This window comes from Gavia stellata, chromosome 14 (assembly GCF_030936135.1).
Source record: "Gavia stellata isolate bGavSte3 chromosome 14, bGavSte3.hap2, whole genome shotgun sequence".
Classification (NCBI taxonomy): domain Eukaryota; kingdom Metazoa; phylum Chordata; class Aves; order Gaviiformes; family Gaviidae; genus Gavia; species Gavia stellata.
This window is the reverse complement of record NC_082607.1, coordinates 21125132-21151858: the sequence shown is the minus strand read 5'-3', so window position 1 is coordinate 21151858 and position 26727 is coordinate 21125132. Positions and strand designations below refer to the sequence as shown.

The window sequence follows — 26727 nt, the reverse complement described above, 5'->3', positions numbered from 1 at the left end:
TTGTGAAATTATTTAAGAACAAATGTCTTATTTGTTTTTGGCCAACAGCAATGAGAAGACTTGAGTAAAACTTGACAATGGAGGCAAAATCCATAGTCATCGGTGTGGAGGGTATGACATGCAATTCCTGTGTTCAAACCATTGAGCAGCATGTCGGGAAGATGAATGGTATCCATAACGTTAAAGTAAGTAACACTGTCGCTATTTCTTACAGAGCTTTGTTTTTATACGGGGAACCATGATAAAGTATGCACCAAGGGAGGAAAGTATGTGGAGAGAGTATATTCGGTACATTTCATGGGAAGCTGATATTAGAAGTGCATTAGTGTATTTCTGGTATAAGAGGAAAAACAAGTGCTTGCTTTACTGCAGTGGGAGCTAAGTCATTATCTGTTACTCTTGAGTCATTTTCTGCCTTACAATTAATTCAGTATTGTAAAGTAATGAGAAAAAAGTCAAAAAAGGCAAGAACAGGAAGTTTTAAAATAAGATAAAGAAAAAGCCCTAGAACTTGCACTGGTGAAAAAAGCAAGGTGTCCTTGTCCCTTATACTGAGTAAATGTCAGTATTTGCTCACAAAGCCTCCAGGCCTTTTCTTTCAAACTGATAGTACACAGAGGTCACTTGCACAGGTTCGAAAGCATTTGTGGGCTTGAGGTGTCCAGTTAAGCATGTGGTAGTTGGCTCACCATGAAAAATAAAGCTGTTTTGTTGTGGTTCATGAAATAAGAGTAGCAGGTAATCCAGGTGAGAAAGGAAAGTCTTGCTAGCTCTTTCAAGCATTAGATGTTTCGTTTCCTTTGTACTGTCCATCAGGAAATGAAAGAGCAGCTGAACTGTAGTCTTGAACCATTAACAGAGCTACTTGGTTTGCCCTTAAGCCACACTTCCTTGATCTGACTTGATTTTAGCTTTTTTTCTTAGCTCAGAGGAGATAGCAATATTTTGTTAGTATTTTTCTATCATGGGCAAACTATTGGACTGTAGTATTTCAGGGTGAGCTGATTATTCCTACACAATACATCATTTTATGGTAGTTTTAATAATGGAAACAGTTTAAAAGCTGGGAGATTCCTATTAGTTTTATGACCTAATTTGTGCTAGAAAGAAAAGTCTTAACAACAGCAGCAACAGAAAATTGCAAAGTTTCATTACTTAGTGTCTAGGTTCTGAAATCATGCTATAACATTCTGTAGTGGTTGATTTTTACTCTAAAGAAAACAGTATCTTCCTGGTTTCATCAAAAGATAATTACTATTTTAGTGGATATGTCTTAGATGAACACTTTCCTTCCCAGCACAGGGTACACTGTCTTAATTTGGGGGGCATGTGATTGTTACTTCTAGCTGATTTTGAAGGGCTCATTGTGGTGCACCATTCTGTATAAAGGCAAGTGATGCACTGGTTAGTACGGTTTCCTTTTGCCTGAAGTAGGCGTTCATGTACGCACACAGAAATTTTGGTGAACAGCAGCAATATTTACAAGACACATAATTTTTCATCTTCCTTCAACTTCAGTGGAGCTTTAACATGATAGGAGGCTATGGTCTGACACCAGAACCTTGGATCACTGAACAGACCATTTTAGAAATAAGGATGCAGCTGTTAACATCTGTGGCGTGGTATGGTCAGATGAATCACTAGGTATCTGCAAGCATGAAGTCAAATGAAAGCTAAAAGCAGCCTGTAAAATAATACCCCCAAATAATCTGACTTCAGAATCCTCCCTGGCTCCCTTATTCTAGCAGAAGATTTAATCTCATCAACCTTGCATTTTTATTGTTTCAGCTAATTTCTGAGAATATACAGATGACTTGAGATAGGAGAAGGAGGAGAGATTCATACTATAACTTGATTGAAGACAATGTGCATCCTATAGTGTCTTTTACATAAGGAGTGAAGCAGGTTTTTGAAAGGACAGTATTAAGAGGTTTGTATTTAGGTGTTAAGGTAAATACCTTATCCCAAAGCTGAAAACTATTTCCAAAACTGCTCTTAGCAAGAAAATATATTACAAAAACTTAGTCTAAGTACAACAGGAGTGTAAGAAACTTTAAGAGGTCAAATTTAGTAATTATCCTCATTGCAGCATCAGAACTTCAATTTAGGCAGATCATCTGTTTCAGAAAAATCTCTGAGAATAGTAAAACAGGGTTTTGTTTAGTGATTGTGAATTAGGTCAGCAAGGGAGATGAATGTTAGATGGCTAATACAGACAAACAGAGCTGCTTTTAGGTTATTTTGCCTCTAACAGCAATAAAACCAATAAATGTCCATGTTGCTAATTCTGCTAAGGCCCTTAATTGGGACAAAAATGAAGAAAGGTGGTTCTTAAAATGATTTAACTGGTCTAATTTAATCATGACTGTGGTCTTTAAGTTGTATCTTTGCCCAGAGGAAAGATAGAATTCAATGATAATGTGTTGGGCCTCTGGCAGGCCTTGGCTTTCCCTTTTGGAAACTGCAGTAATTGTGTTTGATATATCATCAGTTGGGAGCAAATTAAATTGGGGATATTTGTACCATCTGGTGTGAAAGGTTAGTACCAAATCTGGACGTCTCTGGATCACCAAAATGTACAGGGAGAGGAAAAACAACTTCTTTAATGTTTGTCGTATATCAAATTTCAAAACTGAATTTTGTTCTGTAAAGTCTGATGCACTTTATTGCTCGTAGCAAGTTAGCAGCCTGTGCCTAAGATGCCTAGAAATACTGGACTCCTTTCACTGCTACTTAAATCTGTGGGTTTTCTCAAAGTGTTTTCTTCCATCCTTGTAGCCTAAGGGTAATTACTGCTAACTGCAGAATTGTACATGTGATTAGAATTTTTTCTGTGGGCTGTTTTGCTTTTAGGATTTAATTGGGTTAGTCATCTTAATTCAAGACAGTTTGGCTCTGTAAGTTTCATTAAATGCATTGATGCTGTCTGGGTGTCATAAGTAAAAGTGGCCAGACTTGTAAAGGATTCTGAAACTGATGGGGAAAAAAAGAAGTCTGTTCTTTCTAGCTGTGTTGTTGCACAGATGAGCAGAAGTTACTTTATGGTGGCTATTGGTATGGCTTTACTCTTCAAGGTGAGTAGTGATGGAAAAAATTATACTGGACAAGTATTACTAATATATGCAAGTAAAAGCTCTTTCTAGTCTCATGCAGGGTATTAGTGCTCATCTCTTAGTATTGCAGTGTGCTAAATTGTTTTTTTTTTCCCTTGCAAGGTATCTCTAGAGGATAAGAATGCAGTCATCATTTATGACTCAAAACTGCAGACTCCAGCAACATTGCAGGAAGCAATATATGACATGGGATTTGATGCTACATTAGCTGATTCAAACCCACAACCTGTTTTACCTGACACTATTTTTCTTACTATTCCTACTCAGTCAGCTCTAACGTCTAAACAGATTTGTAATACACTACTGAAGAACAAAGGTATCGTGGATGTTAAAATGTCCTCCGATCAAAAAACTGCAGTGGTGACTTTCATTTCTTCCATTATAAATGGCAAACAGATTATCCAAATGGTCCCAGGAGTAGATTTAAATATCTCTGCACAAGAGGTAACGCCTGGAACTTGTGAAGATTCCAGCTGGTCTCAAGCAAGTAGCGTTGTGCTGCGCCTGAAAGTAGAGGGGATGACCTGTCATTCCTGCACCAGCACCATTGAGGGGAAGATTGGCAAATTGCAAGGAATTCAGCGGATTAAAGGTAAAACCTTAGTGTATGTTTATGTAAATTGAGGTTGACAATGCTGTTCTCTGATGGCATTGTGGAGATATCTTGGGTTTAGATTAGATAGCTTAGTGTGACAGTTACTCTTTGTGGTACCAGGTATTTAGTTACATGTTTGATTTGGACTAGAAGTAAAGATAGGGGCCCAAATTGTGGTGAGGCTGTTGCTATTATGTGTGTGACAGTATTCAGTGGTTGCTTTGTATTTTGGTAGGGAACTTGGAGCAGTTGTGTTCCATAATTTTATTACCAGTTACAGAAAGCTCTAATACCCAATATGTTTTTAATTGTAATTAATATTAGGTTATATTTTGTGTTCAATTAAAAATTCATATTGTCATATATATGATTGTATCTAAAAGGCAAGACAAAATTATCTGTATAAGTAGCTTTGGCATAAATGTATTGCCACAGACCCTTGATAAATTTAGTAAGAAATAGTAATGCCATTTGTGAAAGTCCTGGAGAAAGAGCAAAAAATTGAGGAAAAGAGGAGTTGAAAATAGTACTAGAAAAAAAAGGGTTGAAGAACTAAATTGTTTGATATTTACCAAACCAATTAAATCTCCTTTCAATCGCGGTTATGTTTCTGAACATTTAAAGCATTCTTGGAAAGTTTTTGACAAGATCTGTTGCTCTTGGGGCAATATGCTTAATTATGCTTAGGGCAGTAATGCACACTTATTTTTATTGATTAATTTTCAGTGTCCCTGGACAATCAGGAAGCCGTTGTTGTCTACCAGCCTCATCTAATTAGAGCAGAAGAAATAAAACATCAAATTGAAGCTGCGGGTTTCATGGCATCTTTCAAAAAGCAGCCTAGACCCCTCAAGCTCAGTGCTGTTGACCTGGAAAGGTTGAGGAATACTCAGACCAAAAACTCTGAGACAGCACTGAAAGAAAACTCGAATGGGAATGATACAAAGACAGTTGTCTTCAGAATTGATGGCATGCACTGCAGTTCATGTGTCCTCAATATTCAGAGTACCATATCAGCACTCCCATCAGTAACAAGTATAGTTGTTTCATTAGAGAAGAAATCTGCTTTTATAGACTATAACCCAAACTTAATTAGCACAGACGTACTGAGAAAAGCCATAGAGGCAGTGTCTCCAGAGACTTTTAAAGTCAGCCTTCCTGATGAATATGAAAGTGTAGGACTTTTCTCCACGCTGGCATCTGCAGTGAAGTCACCTCATCCAGCTTTGAAGGATGCTAGCCAGCCACTTACTCAAGTTGTTGTGATAAATATTGAGGGAATGACTTGCAACTCTTGTGTGCAGTCCATTGAGGGAGTCGTATCCCAAAAGGCAGGTGTAAAATCTATTTGTGTCTCTCTCGCAAATCATAATGGGACTATAGAATATGACCCTCTGCAAACGTGCCCAGAAGACTTGCGATCCTCAATAGAGGATATGGGATTTGATGCATCTTTATCAGGTAATGACATACCAAACATCTAAATTTAAAAGGATTGTGCAGTTCTGTTTAGGATTTGGTGTCACCCAAGGTGAAATTCAGTAGTTGACAGGTAATTTGTGCTTGCCAAGAGAAGCTTTGTATCTTCACTGTCAATGAGATAATTAAATATACATGCATTTCCTTTAGTGCATCAGATTTATTAAAAATCATTGAGATATCTGGAAATATAAGTATGTTAGATAAATACTGATGTTCAAATGGTGCTCCAGTTTGCTACTGTGTAATATTCATGGCATGAATATGGAATTGGAGCTTTGTTAGTTGTGAAGAATATTACAGATTGCTGTACTGAAGCTTCTTTAATAGCGAATTATCAAAGACTTCGCTCCTGTGGAGTAACTAGTGAAGGGATGTTTAACCAGGCTCAGGCGTGACTCAGGAGTGCCAAGAACCTGAAGAGTGTGGTCATCACTGGGGAAGTTAAAAATAATGCTGTTGTGAGATAATCCTTGTAGGCAGCTAAGCACCACCCAGCCACCTGCTCACTCCCCCACAGTTGGATGGGGAAGAGAAGGGTAAAAGAGCGAAAACTTGTCGATTGAGATAAAGGTGGTTTAATAAGTAAAGCAGAAGTTGCGTGTGCAAGCAAAGCAAGGAATTAATTCTTTACTTCATATCGGCAGGCAGTTGCTTAGCCATCTGCAGGAAAGCAGGGTTTCCTCTTGCGTAACGGTTACTTGGGAAGACAAACGCCATCAGTCCGAACATCCCCCTTTCCACCTCCTTCCCCCAGCTTTATGTGCTGAGCATGATGTCGTATAGTATGCGATATCCCTTTGGTCAGTCGGGGTCAGCTCTCCTGGCTGTGTCCCTTCCCAAAGTCTTGTGCACCCCCAGCCTGCTCGCTGGTGGGGCAGCGTGAGAAACCGGAAAGGCTGTTGATGCTGTATAAGCACTGCTCAGCAATAACTAAAACATTGGTGTGTTCCCAAAGCTGTTTGGTCACAGATCCAAAAGATAGCATGGTATGAGGTACTATGAAGAAAATTAATCCTGTCCCAGCCAAAACCAGTACAGATGCTTCCTGTGATGACTGGTACACTAGAAGTAATTGCACAGTGGGAGCAGATGGCTAGATAGTAGAATGCAGAAGACTTATGGTGAGAATACAGGTGAATATTAATAGGAAGAGAGGCCTCCTGAAGGACAGGGAAGCTCCATTTCTTGATTCACTAAGATTAAATTTTAGGAAACACATTATGTGAGCTATTTTATGGCAATAACTGAAGAAGTGGTCAGGTGCTCCCACTTAATTTCTTTCATACTGCTCCTGCATAAATATAGCATCTCCTGAATTGCTGTAAGAAGCAGTTGTCTTTAGTTTGAGAGTCCTTCTCTAAGGTCAAAAACACTGACTTTGCTTATGAAACATGCACTTGCTTACAAATTCAGCTTTGTGCCCCAGGTAAAGTCAGTAAAATTATGTGTAAAACTAAGGTTGCAATGCAGAGGTTTAGCTTACAACCTACAGAAAAGGACAAAGGATGTGCAACAGAACAGACAAATACAATGAGGAAAGGCAAAAGGAAAAATAGTAACAAAACAGTAAGTTAATCAGCAGCCCAACCCTTTGTCTTGTTTTCTTTTGCTTACTCTCAGTTGACAGATGGATGAATCTGACAAGGCATGTACAATTACCATTTTTTGGTCTAAATTTACAGCAATATGTATTTATGGCTGGTTTAGTACCAGTTCATACCTCATTGCAATGGCTATTCATAATGTCATGAATTGCAGTCTCCTTTTCAGCAAAGGCAGAACTACCTGTGGCAATAGCTCAGCCCTCACCCGAAGTGCAGCTGGAATCTCACAAACCCCAGCCTCCCTCCAAAGTGTCGCCAAACCACCTTGCTAGACAAGAGACAAAGACTATATCAAAGTGCTATGTCCAAGTCACAGGAATGACATGTGCTTCATGTGTAGCCAACATTGAGAGAAATTTGAGAAGAGAAGACGGTAAGATATATGTCAGTGTAATCTCTTAAATTTCTAAGCATTTCTTTTAGAGAATCCATCTAGCTTTTGTACAGCTTTTTTAAAGTGTGGGTTGTCAAGAGGAGTACCATTGCTGGTGTGTTTCATGGGTGAGAACACAGTCTGCTCACTGTTGGTTCGTAGGATGAAAAAAAATGTCGTTCTTGCTGCTTTATGGGCATGCTGGCTAGAGACTGCCTTTGCAAAAGCAGGAGTCGGAATGCTCTGAAGAGAGTATAGGAATCAAATACAGATCCTTTTGAAACTAAAACAAATCTTTTCTACTGGAGGGATGTGCTCTGGTCTGCAACTTAAAGGCAGCAGTATACACGCCTGTATTAGAAAGGGAGCTGTTAGAGAGGGACAGTATTAATATGGATTAAAAAGACATAAGTTAATTTTAGCTCTGCAAGTCAGGACAACGATGTATACTTCTGTCAGCCTGATGATTATATTTGCAGGAACAAATAGTTGCACGACTATGATGTAATGAAGAGTCATTAATGTAGACTGTGTTTAATTATTGTAATGAAGATGGATGTGTTCCAGATTAACCTGGAATTTAATTTTTTTCCTCCTAGGAAATGGATTAATCTAAATTCTTTTCACTTAGTGTACAGTAGGATTGCCCATTGTTAGATCTACCCTTTCTCATATATGTTCTCTCTTGAAGAAAGGCTTTTAGAAATGCTAAATGCAGGTCAGAAAAATATGCAGAACTGTATTTTAGAAGAACTTCTATTAAGTAAAAATAGACCATCTTTTCATATAGCGTAGATTGAATGTTTGTAATTAGACTGTTAAAAATATGCAACTGGTATGGAGTAATACTTTCATCCGTCACACCTACACTTAGATGTTTTTGTTGCATTGTTGATGTATCTTCTAAAACTAATAATGTTTTTCTTTATATGTACCTAAATATAGTAGCTTTCTCGATTTCAGTAAATTGCTACTGTGCCATCATGTTACCTTAAATGCAGTGTTTTTCTTAAACATGATCTGCCATTCACACATTTTGTTTTCTAGGAATACATTCCATACTTGTTGCCCTAATGGCAGGAAAGGCAGAAGTGAGGTATAATCCTGCTGTCATACACCCTTCAGCTATTGCAGAGCTCATACGGGAACTGGGATTTGGAGCTACCGTGATGGAAAACTGTGGTGAAGGAGATGGAATTCTGGAACTTGTTGTAAGCTAGTAATTAAAACCAGCCACCCCTGTCTTTGTTGTTTTTATCTATTGAATGTGCTTGTATAAGCATCCACTTCTTAAGTGTTAATCATATAATAGAGCTTAATTTACAAAAAATAAAGTCTGAGTGCATCAGGTATGTATCACAAACTGTAGCTTATCTTCCAAACTCTGCTGGCTTACTACTACACTGAAGTCAGAGAAATATTCCTGTGGTTTTTTGATTACTCTGCCTATTGCAGGAATTTCCTTTTTTTTCTTTTTTGTAGCTGAGTCTAGCTCAGCGTACCCCAGCTCTGCTAAAGCTCTGCTGGCTCTTGAAGCTCACAATTTAATAACCTTGTCTGTATGCTATGCTTCCTCTATAGTGCTCTCATCCTTAACTAGAGTGCTCTATCTCACTGCTTCAAATCCCAGAAATATACAATAAGTAATTCAGTATAATCATAAGCATTCTCTCTTTTCCTACTTTTTAAGATGCCTTTACCGAGTTACCTGTGGTTTTTGATAACAGGAAGGAACCTTTATTTTACAGGTGAGAGGAATGACATGTGCTTCTTGTGTACACAAAATAGAATCCACCCTCATGAAGACTAATGGTGTTTTATACTGCTCGGTAGCTCTTGCGACCAACAAAGCACACATTAAATATGATCCTGAGATTATAGGTCCTCGAGATGTTATACAAGTGATAAAGGTAAGTTTCATGAAGGCACAAAGTCTCATAAAATATCCAGTGTCTTTCGAAGAGTTACATACCCCAGAAACAGAAAAGGGAAGACTATTAAAGGAAAAAATCTGTCCCTCTTCTTCCATCTGCTATCTTCTTAGTGCAGGTTTCTGCAGACTGTATGTGTGTTTTGGCTCAAAAGCAATGCTCTGTTATGACCTTGCCTAAGTTTTTGAATAGAAGTATCAGGAAAGCCAGGCTATGGTAGAGTTGAAGATACCAGCTATAGGTTTGCAGAAAAATAAAGCACATCCATCAGTACTGTAGCAGGAGAGAGGTGAAATAAGTTTCTTGTCTTTCTCTCTCGATTTCTCTGCTTCTGTGCTTCAGGAATAACCATTTTGGAAAGCCCCATTTTAGAATAGCATTTTAATGTTCTAGAAAGGCTGATTTCTACATCAGATTGCTTTTCTCTCTTTGCAAGGTAACTAAAAATTAGTAACAGTCATCAGAAATGTTAATGAAGTAAATCAAATGTAAGGCATCAATAATCTGGCAATAACATTACGTGAGCACGAAGCGTCTTTAAAAATCGACTGTTCTCTTTCTTATTATTACGCTTTTTTCCTTAGGGTTTAGGTTTCACTACTTCGTTAGTCAAAAAGGATAGATCTGCTAGTCATCTAGATCACAAACAGGAAATAAGACAGTAAGTATTCTTGAACATACTTAGATTCTATAAACATCTTAGATTCTTCTTTTTTAATCAACAGTGAAGTTATAATTTTTTTTTGTGACTGCAGACTTACTAGCTAAAATGTTATCCAGCACTTGACTGTAAAACAAATATTTTTTTTCTTCTTCTTTTTAAATCTGAGGTGGAAAAGGTCTTTTGTTGTGAGTCTCGTTTTCTGTATTCCTGTCATGGGGCTGATGATTTACATGATGGTTATGGACAGTCAGCTTTCAGATGCTCGCGCACATCACAACATGAGCAATGAGGAAATGGAAGCCCTTCACTCCTCTATGGTCCTGGAATACCAGCTCCTGCCAGGATTGTCTGTTATGAATTTTCTGTCGTTTTTACTTTGTGTCCCTGTACAGGTAAGTGGGAATATGACAGCTCCTAGTTTGTTGGGCTTAAGCACTCAACATGGAAGGCGGTGAAGAAATTACATTTGAAAAGTGACTGTAATCTTGCTGATTCAAAATGCTTTTGGGGTTGTTATGTGCTTCTCCTGTTGTCAAAATAAGTGGTGCTAGGGACCATTACGGGCAGGCCAATCAGTGTAGAGGTGCTACGCAGCCAGGGAGCATCTGAGGCAGCCTACCTAGCTGCACTGGTGGGCGCGGGGAGGAGCTGGTGGAACTGTGTGGTGGTCAGAAGACCTGAGAGTACTGTGGTAGAGATCACAGCCCTCAGCTAGAGCTGGGATTTTGTTCAGGAAGAGATGGAGAAGGCAAATAACACAAATAAAATGGGTTTCTCCCTCTCTTCTGGAAATGCTGCTGCTGTGTGTTACAAATATGTGTATAAAATACAACTGACGCTCTTATTACAGATGTTTGGAGGCTGGCACTTCTATATACAGGCATACAAAGCACTGAAGCACAAAACTGCAAATATGGACGTGCTCATTGTTTTGGCAACCTCCATTGCGTTTGTCTACTCGTTTGTTATTCTTCTAGTTGCAATGGCTGAGAAAGCAAAAGCAAACCCTGTAACTTTCTTTGACACACCTCCTATGCTGTTTGTATTCATCTCATTGGGCCGGTGGCTAGAGCATGTTGCAAAGGTAAGGGGAATAAAAGCCCATGATATCTACAAGCTGCAAGACAGTAGGAATCTTTTCAGAATGTTGCATACCTCTTTTAAAAAACAAACCTTTGTTAGGTTATTTTAACGTTCTTTTGTTGTAAAATCATCTTCAGTAACTGCACTAGTAAAAATATGAAATTACTTAATATAAGTCTGTTTGCAGAAAGTATTGTCTTAATAGGGTAAATTGCAACATATGCAGTTGTCATTTACCCAGCATTTTTTTCAATAGAATAGTCAGAAAAATATGAAAATTATTATTCTAGGGTAAAACATCAGAAGCACTGGCAAGACTAATTTCATTACAAGCTACTGAAGCTACTATTGTTACCTTGGGCCCTGATAACGTTCTTTTAAGGTATCTTGTTTTGTCATTTGCTTTTTCTGTTGTTCCTTTTCTGTTGTTAATATGCTTAATACACAGAAAAAAGTTACCATTCTATAGAACTATGAAGCAAATAACTTCAGATTTACTGGCAGATTTGCCAGATATCAATGTTAAAATGCAGAAAAATTAATGCTGCTCTGATTTGTTTTATTGGAATCTTGCTAATTTTTGCTGTTATGAGAAAATCCACTCATTTTCTTAACTGAAAAGAAATAAAATTATGCAAAAATAATCACAGTGCTCTTAAAATGGCCTTTCTTCAGACAATTTTTGTCTACATTAACAATGTCAACCAGTGGGATTATGCTTTGTGTACAGTGACAAGTCCTTTTGCCTGGGTAACTTCAGTTAATAATCTCTTATTAAAAACACTATACATCATTCTAGTGAAGAGCAAGTTGATGTCGAACTGGTTCAACGAGGTGACATTGTCAAAGTGATCCCAGGAGGCAAATTCCCAGTGGATGGTCGTGTTATTGAAGGACACTCTATGGTAGACGAATCTCTTATCACGGGTAGGCATTTGCTTTTTGCAAGTGTAAAAAATGTTTTTCTTTCTCTTTAAACAAATCTGAAGAAGGGAAGTCAAAGCTGATGTTCTCCTTACTCTTGTAATTGCATGGTAGGAGTTTGTAGTGATTATAATATATACCTTAGTATCTATTGTTGACCTTTCCTTAGGTGAAGCGATGCCCGTGACTAAAAAACCTGGCAATACAGTTATTGCAGGTTCTATTAATCAGAATGGATCACTGCTGATTTCAGCAACCCATGTTGGAGCTGACACAACTCTTTCCCAGATTGTTAAACTTGTGGAGGAGGCCCAGACCTCAAAGGTAGAGTATTACCAAATTAAGCATTGGGTTTTGCCTTATCGTTTAGGCATCAGCATACCAAATCATTTAAAGAGTGGTTAAGATTGTTTAGATTTGAATTGCAGTTGCATAATGAAGTGTCTTGCTGAATAAGGACTTTGATATGGTCTACTGTTCCGAGTCTCATCGTCTTATTAAGTAAATATGTAATTATAAAGTGTGGTATGCCAAATATGCGGCAACCAAAAGCTGTGATTATATCTGTGTCTGAAGGCATAGGAGCAAGTAAGCATAATGTTGCTGGAGCTGACGTGTTTCTCCTTCCTAGGCTCCTATCCAGCAATTTGCAGACAAACTTAGTGGCTACTTCGTTCCTTCTATTGTGGCTGTCTCTGTGGTTACCCTTTTTGCCTGGATTGTAATTGGATTTGTGGATTTTGAAATAGTAGAAAAATACTTTCTGGTAAGTAAGTCTCCTTGAACACCTTCTGAAATATTTAAAAAATAGTTAGCGTACAAGTCTATTAGGCTGCAATGATTCCCTTTCTGAATTACCCTTGCAAGCAGTTGCAAACTACAGATATTATATTGTTGTTTGTTATTGTTGTTGTTATGTTTTTCATACTAATTTTTTACACTGTATCATTCTACATTTATACTTAAAGAGAATCTGCAGTAATTAATCAATTCCTGAAAGTTAGTATTAAAAAAATTCAAAAAAGGTAAATACTAAACATCCAAATTTCCTACTTTCCATTCCTCTGTGGGAAAAAGTAGTCCCCTGTGCCACAAGCTCCAATTCTGCATCTAGTTCCATTAGCATAGCTCCCTGTAAATTCATCTTAGAAATTGGTGGAATTCATATTCATTAGGGATGCCAGAGGAGGATCAGGTTCCTGACTTTTAATTAAGGGTTGCTCAGATCACAGGTTTCTTGGTTCATGACTACTTCTGATTAGAATTTATTAGTTTCCAGGAAAGCAATCTTCATATCCTCTTTCTTTGTTATTATATATAGTGTTGATAGAGTATCTTTAATTACATTACAGCATAAAAGAGTTACCATAGCATGTGGTACCCTATTTAGGAAAATGTTCTGTAAATAAAGCAGATCGTGGGTATATGCAGTGTAGAACAGAACTTAGTCGTTAATTTAGTCATTAATCTTAACTTTGCATAATTTGCCTGTGCTTTGCTTTTTCAGTTTAATACTTTAGCTTATATATTTGCAGATTTTTTTTAACAGCAAAGGCAGTGTGTAGTTGAATATGTTGTTTCTATTGTTCAATTTCTTCTATTACTAAAACAAACTTCTGTCACTAGGGTTACAATAAGAGCATTTCTGCAGCCGAAGTGATAATCCGCTTTGCTTTCCAAGCCTCTATCACAGTCTTGTGTATTGCATGCCCCTGTTCTCTGGGATTAGCCACCCCGACAGCTGTGATGGTTGGTACTGGAGTAGGAGCTCAGAACGGCATACTGATCAAAGGAGGAGAGCCACTAGAGATGGCACATAAGGTAAGAAATGTGGGCTATTGTTACAAGAACTTGAAAGGCTGGTATCGGTGGCATTTCACCAATTGCTGCCTGAGCAGACTGTTAAACGTACATCAGTACACGTTAGTAAGTGATGTATGATCAGCACGTTAGCAAGTTTGGTTAAATGGGGTAGTTTTCTGAGGAAGCTATGCATTAAAGCTTTGTTCGTGTTTTGCTGCAGGTAAAGGTGGTTGTATTTGACAAAACAGGTACTATTACTCATGGGACTCCAGAAGTGATGCAGGTGAAGTTTCTAGTGGAGGGTAACCAACTACCACGTAATAAAATGCTGGCAATAGTGGGGACTGCAGAGAGTAATAGCGAGCATCCTCTTGGAGTAGCAATAACAAAATACTGCAAAAAGGTAAGTTATTTATACGGGAAAGAGTAGTTTGTGTTATGGAAGGACCTCTCTTGCAGTACTTAATATGTATGAATAGTCTTCTGTTATTTAGAACGTAATTGATGTATTCAATTGGGAAAGCTGAAGATTGTGGAGCCACCTAAATCACTTAATACCATAGTTGATGCACTGGATACTCAAACTTATGTTTTGATGATTGATTGAATATTCCTCTGCTCCTGTTAGTTAGTTTGACTGCACTTTATTTTGTGGGGTTTGTAAATGCGGTATGCTTTTATATATTTAAAAATTTTCTCAGTTTGCATCCTTTTTTCTTTAGGAACTGGACTCAGAAACCCTTGGGACATGTACAGATTTTCAGGTAGTTCCAGGCTGCGGCATTAGTTGTAAAGTCACCAATATTGAAGCATTACTCTACAGGAAAAATAAAATGGTTGAAGAAAAAAATATTAAAAATGTGACACTTGTGAAAATTGAGGAAAGGACAGAGGAATCAGTGCAGCCTGCTTTGATTATTGATGCTGAACTTCCAAGTAAGCTGACTCTGGTTTATAGAATAAAATGGGTAATTTTTGCTTTTGTGTCTTTAGGATCCTTAAGAATGAAGTAACTTTTTTTCTGCCCTGGAGAACTCACTGGGCTTGCAACAAGGCATGTGTGAAAAAGTTGGTCGTTAGTTTATTTCATGCTTACACATCACTCGGCATTTTGATTAAATACAATTTGAAGTTACATGTTGAATATGGAGCTGAAAAATCATACAGGAATTGTCTTCCAGCTCTCTGTTTTTACTTTGCTTCATCCCAAGTTACCATTTGCTAGCCAAAACTATGTGTATTTGCACAACTGAGTGGTTTTCGATCAAGAACAGCTCATTGTTACATTTTTCAACTATATTGGGCTGTTACATGTAAATTAGAAGCACTGAAAAAGGGACTCGATCCTTTACTGTCCTTTGACCTGTGATTCTTGGTCCACTGACGTGGTAACTACCCATTACTGAAGAAATGTTAGTGTATTTCTTGTGAAGAACTTGTGAAAAGATTGGTAGGGCAGAAAGTATTGAGAGAGGCTTTCTTTCCGTTTGGATCCTCTGTAATGATATTTCAGTGCATACTGGGAGAACCTGGATAGCATTAGCTGGAGGGGAAGCTTCCTGGTTATCCATGTGATGGTAGGATTGTATTTTCTTCCTTCAGCTACTATGACTTCTCAAAAATACTCTGTTCTCATTGGGAACCGGGAATGGATGAATAGAAATGGCCTCCTTGTTAAAAACGAAGTTGATAAAGCCATGATGGAACATGAGCGGAGAGGTCGCACAGCAGTTCTAGCAGCTGTTGATGGTAAGCTCAATGCTGGCTTTTTTATTCAGAGGTTGACTTGTCACTATTTAAACAGAAAGTAACAAGTAGTAATGTCATAGCAGTTATACCTGAAGCAGAATAATGGGATGAAAAGAGATCATTGCTAGTTTTAGAACACTTTCATGTGAGAAAGACCTCTTCCTACCTTTTTTCAGTTGACAGGAGAGTTGGACATAATGCAAAGACTTCAAATCTCTCTGAATCTTTGCATTATGTCCAACTCTCCTGTCAACTAAAAAAGGGGAAGGAGGAAAGGAGAAAGAAGGAATTTTTTTGTTGTTGGACAGTCCATGCTTTGTATTGCTTAAACATTGCTGCCCTAATACCTGTTCTCATTCTGCTTTTTACTGTCGCTATTACTGTTTCTGGAATTGGTCTTACTGGGGAAAAAAAAGTTACCTTTTTTTCCTAAAGCGATAACGATCTTTATTACAAACACATTCTGCCTTTCTGTTCTTTTAGGAGTGCTTTGTGGCTTGATAGCTATTGCTGATACTGTGAAACCAGAAGCTGAGCTGGCAGTCTACACTTTGAAGACTATGGGATTAGAAGTGGTCCTAATGACTGGTGACAACAGCAAAACAGCAAGATCTATTGCCTCTCAGGTAGGCTGTTACACGTGTGTTTGGGTTTGAAGCTTTCTACAACCGACATACAGGAAGCATGTTGTATCATGTTGGTATTGCTTGTTGGCTGACATAGAACTGGTCTATTGTGAAAAATGGTAATGTAAACAAATTCAGAATAAGAGGAGAACTAAAAAAGCCTTTTTGAATGGAAACAGCGTCAACTTTGATTTCAGAGCTATTTTCTCATCAGATAGGTTTGGTCTTTAGCTCATGGGTGATAATATGGGTTTCAACCTTCCTAGTCACATTATTAGAGGCAGAAGCTTTGATAATAGCTAGTAGAAAAGCTGCAAGACAGTTTTGTACGTTCTCTCTCTTTAGGTTGGCATCACCAAAGTGTTTGCAGAGGTTCTTCCCTCCCACAAAGTAGCCAAAGTGAAACAATTACAAGATGAAGGAAAACGTGTGGCCATGGTTGGAGATGGTATTAATGACTCCCCAGCTCTTGCTATGGCCAACGTAGGAATTGCTATTGGCACGGGTACTGACGTAGCCATTGAGGCAGCTGATGTGGTTCTAATTAAGGTAAGAAATAGGAGTGCTTCATTAAAATGAGACGGTAAGAGAAGTTAGAAGGCCCAGGATGTCTTGAATCATTCAGACCACTGCTGAGGTATACAACCTTCATAAGGCAGGAGAACTGGAGCAGGGAAGAGATTGTCATCTTCATGATTGTTCAGTGTAGTGGTAATGAAGGAAACTTCCCCATTTTCTGGGTACTACAAATTTTGGGGTAATTAAAGTTTGAGAACGGGCAAAGGAGGAAAAAGTGACCTGAGCTTTGGCAAACATAAATTATATTGCAGTGACATAACCACAGTACCTCCAAGGCTATAGTCACTTTTTTCTACATAGCAACACCACCTTGACAGAAATTGTGGTCAGTGTCTAGAGCTGTACTGTGTGGTGCTGTACACATCATTTGGATTACGATGACATCTGGAGTAAGATTGGCACTGATTGTATGGGCTCTGTGCAGACAAACTAGAGCAACCTACAGAATACTTACTGCCTATGGTCTGTAACATCCAGCGTATGGTAGTTAGCTTTAAAACAGGAGTATGATGACACTACATGTATGGGGTTTTTTTTCTCTCTTTGACTTCTCCAATAAACATATTACCTTGCAGGATGACTTGATGGATGTGGTAGCAAGTATAGATTTATCAAGGAAAACCGTGAAAAGGATCCGGATCAACTTTGTCTTTGCTCTGATTTATAATCTCATTGGAGTTCCCATAGCTGCTGGTATGTGAATGTTTTCCTGCAGTAATAAGATTGTGCATAGGGAGTACAAGATCGCAGTGATCTACTATTGTGTGGAAGCGTATCTTTTCTTTATTTCTGTCAGTAAGTGCAGAGTTCTCTGCCTGGAGACATTGCAGTGGTACATTTGTGCGCTGTCCTCCTCCCACATTATGGCTATTGTGGATATGCTCAGCACATCACAATAATTTTAAGATACAAGGTTTATTGAATGAGTCTCATCCTGTGAACAAGCAGTTTACTGTAAGGCAGGCAAGACATGCCTACCTCTGAATTTCAGACTGCGTAAGTGACACATCCAGCTGTATTCACCTGTAGGTTCTAGCTGAGATAGAACACAAATATTTATGTATTAAATATTTGTCATTTAACACATAACTAAAATCCTATTTATTAACATATTGAAATACAACTAAAATTAGACAGTCTGTGTGAAATTGTATGTGTTAATGTATGAATAATGCTGTGTTCCTGGTCTGAACTTAGTGCCATTTTCTTCTCTAGGTGTCTTCCTGCCCATTGGTTTGGTTTTGCAGCCCTGGATGGGATCTGCAGCAATGGCTGCCTCCTCTGTTTCTGTTGTGCTTTCTTCTTTGCTGTTAAAGATGTGAGTATGAACAATTTTGTGGTTCGTAATTTGGATTTGAAGCTCAGGTCTTTTGCTTTGAGTGGCAGAAAGTAAGTGTGGGACTTTAACAGATTTCAAAGCTTTCTGAAGAACAGTTCAGGCAGGTCTGTGTTTAGCAGAGGAGAGGACTCGGTTGGTCCAAAGTGCTTCAACAGTAGTGTTTCAAAATGTCATTTCTAATGTGAAGAGAAATGTACAAATCAAAGTGTGTTCAGTGTGGAAAATTCCTTAGGGGCCTTTGTATATTTGTGAGAAATCTTGTCAGGACATGCTGGCTTCTGAGACAGTGCAGCTGTAAACACCACACTGACAGCGAGGGTTGTTGCAGTAAGTAAACCAAGCTGCTGCATTTGTCATTGCGTTACTGTTCCTTACTCTGCATTTAGGAGCGCCATGGTGGGAATGGTATCTTTTGCAATGTAGTTAACACACGAGGCTTGAGAAGGAGAGCAGAAGGGTTATTAAATAATAGCTACAGTGGTCCACTCTCAGTAGATAGACTTTGCCGATACGTTTTGCAGATGCTTAGCACCACTGAAGCAGTTAAACACTGAGTGATGCTTGTCAGCTTTACCTCTTCTTCTGCGTCCTGGCCAAAAAGCACTGAATTAGCTTCTGGTTGTATAGGAGCCTTGCAAAATCTGAAACTTTCATCGCTGTATCATTGATCAAATCATAAATGTCTGTGGCTTGTGCATGATCACAGTACACAGGCTAGTTTCTTTCCATATTTCAGCATACATTACTTCAGCCTGAGGTGTCTTGTCATCTTTTGTTTTTTCCTTCTTTAGGTACCAGAAACCAAGTTCTGAGAAACTCGAGTTCCGGGCCCGTGGCCAAATGAGGCACAAGAGCCCATCGGAAATCAGTGTCCACATTGGAATTGATGAGTCTGGGAAAGGCTCTCCTAAACTGAGCTTAATGGATCGAATCATCAATTACAGTAGAGCCTCTATAAATTCTCTCTTTTCAGACAAGCGTTCAGTGAACAGCATAGTTCTTAATGAACCAGATAAGCATTCACTTTTGGTGGGAGATTTTGGAGAAGATGATGACACAGCATTGTGAAAGACGCCCCTCCCCTCCCACCCCTGCTAAGCAAAAAAATAACCTGAAGCAAAATGAAAAAACAGCCAGAAGAGCTGTCTAGAAGTCTGTGCATGTACCGATCATTTCTGAAGGTCTTTTCAGATGTATTTCTTCTTTAATGTAGAAAGCTAGTTTATTTCCAGTGTCTCTTTTGTTTTGTTTTAAACTAGACTTACCAAAAATAATGGTGCGGAGGCTGTTAATGCTTGCGAACAGGGCTGTGTTACCATTCTATGAAGCTTGCAGTATCGCTTTTTTGGCAAAATGTCAAAATACAATTAAGGAAAGTAAGGAACCAGAAACTTATTTCCCAGCCTTATAACAGGCTACTTTGTGCATAGTCAAGTTTAGTACTGTGTTGAAAAATTATAAATTACTGCATCTGCAAAATACTGAAGGTTCTGTGTTTGCAGATGGATGTGCCTTACTTCAAAACTTCCAGGACCCCTCTTGTTTCCATAGCCTGCCTCCTACCAGAAATTGTTCTTCTCAAATACCTTTTCTTTTTTACAAACATCTGGTTCCAGCTTTTCACACTCCTAGCTTCAAATCACCTCACTGTTTGTGATCTGGATTCCTGCAAGGCAGAGATAGCTTGAGAGGTTTGGGGTTTGCTTTCTAACATCATATGCACATTTAACTCTCTACATCCATGCCCCAGTACACTCCTACTAAAATTACCTGCTCGAAGGTTGAATGGGTTGGGAGATTTGCTCGTTCCCAGCCTGTCCCAAGCCAAAAACTCCTGCAACATCTGAATACGATATGAATGTGATGTGGCATTAGCTGAAACGTTTAGCTTTTAAGAAGGCAGCAATGTAGTTAGTGCTCACTACCATTATCTACTAGCACTCCTTAAATGAACCAGAATAGTTTGGACGTGTGTCATGTAGACTACCTTGAAAATCTTTACAGTTCAGTTTTTGCAGATATCTAACACCATCAAAGAATTTTATTAAGTGTCAGATACTGCACTAACATCAGTTTCTTGTAAAGATAAGTGTCTATATGCCAGGAATGGTCCAGAATCCACTCCATAGATTGATCCAAACCTCCTTTGCTTGGGGTGTTCAGATCCCCAGGCTGTGTGAATTAAGACAGCCTTCATTTGATGCTGAATTGAAATATCAAAATGCAGGTTTTGATCATTAAATCATTAATATTAAAAATACTTCCAATGAGAAATAAAGGTGTTCATCACCCAGTAGCTAGCTACCTGTTTGTTAGTTAATAAACCTTGTTCTTTAAATCCTCTGCTGAGACAGCTCTCTAAAGCAAGTACTAGGTTCGATAATGTTGAATTACATTACGAAATACAGTCCATGGTGTAAACATGTAATTCCAATTTGTGCTTGTAGAGAGGAAATACTCAGTTTGGCATACTGTAAAGAGATCTCTGTAACGTTCTAGTTTTTAACTTGAAGTCTGATGTCAGTGCATAGATTGTGTATGTTAAAAATCATAAGTAAATAGCTTTTGCATTTTATCTGAGAACTACCAGAAAAATACCAGTGTATGAAAACAGAAGAGTTGTGCTATGGAATATGTTGTTAGTAAATCAGTATACTTGTTATATTGCAGTGAGGAGAACAACATAATTTGTTGCTGCCGCAAGCTGCAGAAACAAAGTATTTCTGTTGCAGGATTTAGGTTCTTAATATCTCTACATGAATATAGATTATTTTTTTAAATTAGATTATAGCTATATGTATGTATTGTAGTGTTAAGAAATGCTGAGATACATTACTGCAAAGCCGTTCCATAGGATGTTGTTCTCAGTTTTCAGCAGCAAAGCTGTTTCTCACAAAGCAGGTAGTTACCTAAAAACTGTTTGATCATCCTGTGACGGTGTTTTAGTGCTTCATGACCATGCAAACTGTTTCCAAAGATTTCAGTTTTCTTGTTTATCCACACTCATTCTTGGTGGTGTTCTGGGCAAGATTCTGCAGATGAAAGGGAAGTATTCTACATGTTTTTGTCTGGATTGTGCTGACGGGTGGTCTTAATCGTGCAGTCAAGACACAAGGCAGATCCCAGCATGCTTTCAGATGGGAGTTTCACTCCTGCAGGTGCTGGTCCAGCCCCTGGTTATGGTATATATGGCATGTAAATGATAGGCATCGTGCTCTTACTGCAGGAAAGAGAGTAGTAATTTAGGGTTAAATTCCTGGTTGGTAGATAAAGCAGAATGAAGAATTTGTTAAATTATTTCCAAATATATTTTTAGACCACTTCAGCTTCCGCCTTTTGTAGTCCGAATTGTAAATAGGTTGAATGCTGACTTTATCACCAACTTTTTCCCAATACAGATGTTTTTCTAGGCTTTTCCATTTTCGATGAAACCTGGCATTTGTTCCAGTTACAGCAAAATAAGGCTACTTTTCAAAACCAGGATACTTACGGAGGTGCAGAGATGATTATTGGGGAATAAGGAACAGTACAATGCTGGCTGAGAGGGAATTGGGGTAGCAGCTTGTAAGTACAGTCAGAGGATCAGACTCTAGAGAGAAGACACGACTAAGCTAAAGACCAGTGTTAGCCTGAGAATGAATGGATATAAGGTGGTTGTGATTAAATCTAGGCTTGAATTGAGATGAAGCTTTTTAATTGAAACAGCTATTAGGTTCTGAGACAGCTTCTGTTACAGCTAGTATGGGTGGCAAGCAAATTGCTCTTGTGTTTCTGAAAGAGGCTTGTATGAAGTGATGCTGGCAAAAGCAGTGGTCAGGACTTACTGACCCAGGAAGACCCTTTTGATCCAGTTTTCCTCTTTAGGGAAATCTGTCTGGACTTGCCTTTTGAACTTGAATTTAGTACACAGTGCGTTTGAATAATGTGTAACTGATTAAGATCAGATCTTTGAAAATAGGTTGTCCAACACCCCCTCCAAAGGTGTGCTATTGACTTAAAAGAATGTTTATCTTGTGATAAAAATATTATCTAAGGTGCTTTATGTTGAAGAACCAAAATATTTTTCAGTTTGAATGTACAGTGCAAGTGAAATAATGTGGGAGCTAAATGTTTTCCCAAATGTAAATGTTGTAATATGTAAATATGTTACTCCTGTTGGAGACAGTTTGGATTCAGGAATTTAAAATATCACTTGGAAACACACAATTACAAAGGAAATTGTATTACTAGTTTGTCTATTTTATTGTTTTCTGTAACTAGCTATTTATAAAACCTGTACTCTATTTAAAAAACAAAGTACATATGCTTTGAGGCTTTAAAAATTGCTCTTTGAATCTTGCCAATAAACTTTTAAAAGAGTGGACGCTTGAAATTTTATACGAAAAAGAATGTGAAGCTAACACAACTGAGTTGTGTTACAACAATTGAAACACAATTGAAGCAAGCAAGCATTTTTATTTATTAAAAACTATGTTTATTTTTTTGCTTAGAAGTTCCAGCGAGATGTTTTAAATGTGAGGGGGTTTTTTATTCAATTTTGGTGTGAAGAATGGAGAAATGAATGCTTTTGTGGAATGTTAATTTAGTGCTGTTACATTTCGTTACATCTAGAAACACATAGTCTCACACTTCCTATCTTTTAAGACTGTGCCTCATCATTATAATGGCAATTATAAGCTATATAATAAAAATGTAACATCCAAAGACTGTTTTAAACCATGTTGTATGATCTCCTTTAAATATTTCTTTTGCTGACTTAACAGATTCTACTGTCAGTTGTGCAAAATTTCTCCGTGTTCCTTCCTCCTCACTGTTCAAATGAAAGGCCAAACATGGCACCTCGGGGACGTGATGATGTTGGATTGCCCTGCAGCAGGCTGGAGGGGTTCTGAGAGCAGCTTTGCGTGTTGCGTGCACTTCATCTTCCCCAAGTAAGAGCGCTCTGGGTGAAATGGGAAAGATAAACCACTATTGCTTTTTACTTGTTTGGCAGAAGGCTGAGGACCAGGCTTTCTTATGTATGCTTCCAGCTCTGCTAAACTGCATGGCCTCGAGCAGGATACTCAGCCTACGTGGAACTGTAGGGTTGTTGGCAAGTGGTATTAGTGAAAGCTGGGAAATTGTGGAATAATCATCATGTAAAGAGCATCCCTGTGTTACAGAATTGCGGAGTAGCTGAGGCTGGCAGAGACTGCTGGAGGTCACATAGTTGAAACCTGTCAGAGCAGGTGAGCTACAGCCGGTTGCCCAGGACTGAAATTTTTAATATCTCCACAACTTCTCTGGGCAGTCTGTTCCAGTGGTCAATCACCCTCACAGTAAAAAAGTGTTTTCTTACATGAGGATGAAATTCTCTGTGTTTCAATTTGTGCCTGTTGCCTCTTGGTCTTTCACTGGGCGCTAGTGAGAAGAGTCTGGCTGAAGTCACTTTATGCAGTCACTCCGTGCCCCAAAGAAAAGTGCCAAGCATGAAGCGGTGGGGAAAATTCTATGTGAGTGCTCCTGTGTTCCTCTCATGGAGGTGGCCGGGCTCCCATCCCCAAAATAATCATTTGGGTCAAAATCTAGGACCAATCTCCTGCCAAAGCCTAGATACTATCCTGAACAGTGTTTGAAGCAATGAGGAGCAGTAACAGGAGAAGATCCCCTTCTTGGCTCCCCAGCTGACCTTGTTAGACAAGGTCCTGGCAGCCTGAGTGGTGCCCCGGCTTTGGTCTCTGATGGCCAGCGTGTCTCCAAGGGGGCTTTCTACCTTCAGTTTGTCAGGATAAGAGAAAAGGTGTGAAGCCTGAACAGGCCTTACATTTGAGTTTTCAGAAAGCATATCTCAAGCATTTTCAGTGAACAATGAATGCTCCAGTACTCCTTCCAGCTGTTTTGCTTACTTTCATTCAAAAAAAAAAAAAAAAAACCCAAAACCTGCTCTGTCCAAAACAATTCTCCTTCCCTGTGTTTGCCAGGCTGCCTCTCCACCATGCCTTATGCCTGTTCACAGGTAGATTGGCCAGGCTGGTTTCTGGAGTTCCATGGTGCCATTTTTATTGTACGGCCAGAAGAAGAGTTCCTTTTTGATTTTTCTGGATTGCTCAGGCCAGGGTCCTGCAAAGATCTCTCCCTTGGGACCTCAGCTCATCTCTGCCTAGTGCCGAGTTGGTCTTGGTGTGTTGTTTTTCAGTGTGATGCTACATGATGCATCTTGTGTCTCCTTCACTGTCTCAGATGACTCTGCTTGGCTAGAGCTGGATGGGCAGATCCTGCTGCACTGGGGAGCAAGCTGGGAGAGAGTCCACGAGACCGCGCTGCTGGGGAGTGTGAACTCGGAGGTGAATGTCTGAGGCTAGCTCAAAATCAGCAAGACATGGGAGATCCCATGGGCTGTACAGACGTGTTTGGTGACCACTAATTTTAGGCAGAATGAGCCTTTGTCTTCACTAGCTTTGCTGTTGTGTAGAAGACTAAGTTTGCATCCAAGACTTTCCAAGATGAGAATTTTGCTTTCAATTAAGACATGACCCTGTAATTTCATCATCTTGGACTGGACTCTCATTGGCTTAATATGCCCCAACAGGTGTGGAAACCTATAGTTTTTAACCCATGTGGTTTTGAAAATACAGGCTTGTTGCACAGAAATAGTAACCAAAATATTTAGGTTTGTTTAATTTAGGCCTTTAGTTATTCTGGGTTAAGAGAGCGTGAGAACCTTCTTATTTCAAATTGAACAGTCTATTTTAGCTATGACTGAATTAAAAAAAAAAAATTTACTATAATTTTTTGTGCATATATATCCAGCCACAGTTTTGCAGCAGATTGTTTAGTGAAGTGGATCAAAAGCACCTCGGTCTGCAGCCTCAGGCTTCTGTCACTGTGCACAGGATGGATACAATACTTGTGATGTAACTTGTGTAAGGAAAATTTGACTAAAGCCATAGTCACTCTCCCAAGGTACAAAACGCATCTCAGCCTCAGTTAGGATACAGTCAAACATTCTTTTCTAACACCTTTTTGGTTTTTAGCAGCTTTATAGTCACAAGGCTAAAATGGAATAAAATAAGCTATATCAGTGAAAGCGTGTTTTGAGATCTGGAAGATCTTTATCTTTTGAATCTCATAGAAAACAGCTCATTTTCATGAGTCAGTCCAGGCTGGCCAATCTAGCTGCAGTGTCACAGTAAGGTATCACGCATCAGCAAACTAGGCCTTTATACCTGCTGCACAGAACACAGCCATACATCCAAATTATCTGATGTCACTGGTAGTGTTAAATATCTTCCATAATTGACAGTCTTTTGTCTGCTACACAGTAGCATCTCCCTTAAGCTGTACTTCCCAGATTCTGGCATCTTGGCAAGAGAAGTACCCGACTCAAGTAAGTTACCCTGATGTGAAGCTGCACAACCTCTCTGAACAGAAAACTCACCAGATTAACACATCTGGATCTTAAGATTATCTCAGTTGAAGGTTCCATAGTTTCAGGGAAGATCACTGATTAATCTGGAGGACCCTGATCTGGATTCATTGAAACATCTTATTTATAACAACCTGTATTTAAAAAACAAACCCAAAACCCAGATGCTCGTTAAGTAGCCAGGACTCCCCAAATCCTGTGTCAAATGTTCTTGGAAAGAAGGTGTGATACAAAAATCTCTGCATTCATCTGGCCAGTATACATCATCTGTGGTTCAAGTAACACCAAGTTTAATGGATAGAGAACTAGAAATTATTACGACTCTCCTGGAATTTGAAAATGCCTCTCCTTCCCTGGAATCTGACTAGTCAATGATGTTTTCAAAGTGAAAATTCGAGTTGTCACAGTAAATTGTGTTTGCAAGCCACTGATTGCAGTTTTACATTAGCTCATACAGGTGTTTATTACAGCAGCCTCCCACCTGCCTCACATCCCTTGGCAGCAGCAAGCATCTGTGAGGGGTGAGCAGAGCTCTCATATTCGATATTACTGTTTTGTTTAAAAAAAAAAAAAGTTTAAATTATTTGGATCAAATATAGGTTCATTTTATCCTGTATGAAATCAGTGGAACAAATACCAGCTTCTAGGGCTCTGATGGAAAATGATACAGTAGATGTTGATAGGATTAATGTTATTCTGAAACTTATTTCCCTGTTTGGCATTACAGAAGCATTCAGAAACACTGTATTCCAGCAGCCTGCTGCAGCCAGGGACTCCATTGGTTAGTATTGGAGCCTCTGCAGCTGCTGCCTGAAACATCGCATTTTCAGGCTTGATGGAGTCCATTTAACCAGCGCACAGCTCCTGCATAGATTTTTTTTTTTAACCACTCCTTAGATGCTTTCATTTTAGTATGGCTACATTATTTTTAGAAAGCATCTCTGCAAAACAGTTTGACAAGCCCTAAAGGTCAGGCTTTGATTCAAAATTCAGCATCTGTCTGGATACCAGAGCTGCGCTACTGGCAGTGTGGCTTTTTTTTCCTTCCAGTTGACTGGATAATTTAAGTAGTAGCTGTGAATTTGTATCATGTCTACTAGGTCATGAATGAAAACTGCTGAAGAGGTAAGTTGTTTTTTTTTTGTATCCCATTAAACACATCTCTAAAATGGATTTCTTAAGGAAAGTTTGAGAGCTGTACACAGACATGCTCAGATGCAAGAAAAAAGCGACAGTGCGTATAGAGTAGGGTTCTTTAGTTTCCTTGCAACATTCTTTAGCATTTTCAGTTTAACCCCCATCTGATTTTATACTTGGACAGACCTGAAGCCCTTCGTTCCCTGCTAATGTTAGAAACGAGATTGCGGATGTTAGGCAGGCGATGGGAGCAGCCAGGAGATGTACATGTTTATTCTCTGGCTACAGCGGTGCTGGAAGCTTAGAATTTTGCCCACGCT

The 26727-nt window shown here is 38.9% G+C and overlaps 1 protein-coding gene across 1 annotated transcript; it reads left to right on the top strand.

The window, feature by feature from the left end:
• Positions 1-65: 65 nt before the first annotated feature.
• Positions 66-22563, top strand: ATP7A (ATPase copper transporting alpha). Its single transcript, XM_009822388.2, has 22 exons — positions 66-185; positions 3216-3705; positions 4435-5169; positions 6961-7167; positions 8215-8378; positions 8916-9077; positions 9683-9759; positions 9929-10154; positions 10613-10846; positions 11136-11227; positions 11645-11772; positions 11939-12093; positions 12401-12535; positions 13396-13590; positions 13793-13975; positions 14295-14508; positions 15175-15321; positions 15805-15947; positions 16293-16496; positions 17102-17219; positions 17742-17844; positions 18657-22563. Exons 1-22 carry the CDS (start codon positions 78-80, stop codon positions 18931-18933), a joined length of 4497 nt encoding a protein of 1498 aa, XP_009820690.2. The 5' UTR covers positions 66-77; the 3' UTR covers positions 18934-22563.
• Positions 22564-26727: the final 4164 nt, after the last annotated feature.

What these genes read in the sequence shown, in the direction of transcription:
- ATP7A (XM_009822388.2), top strand. Translation starts at nt 78, where the DNA reads ATGGAGGCAAAATCCATAGTCATCGGTGTGGAGGGTATGACATGCAAT. An exon ending in ATGGAATTCTGGAACTTGTT is followed by an intron (nt 8,379 to 8,915) that starts GTAAGCTAGTAA and finishes TTTATTTTACAG; the next exon opens with GTGAGAGGAATGACATGTGC. An exon ending in CCTGATAACGTTCTTTTAAG is followed by an intron (nt 11,228 to 11,644) that starts GTATCTTGTTTT and finishes ACATCATTCTAG; the next exon opens with TGAAGAGCAAGTTGATGTCG.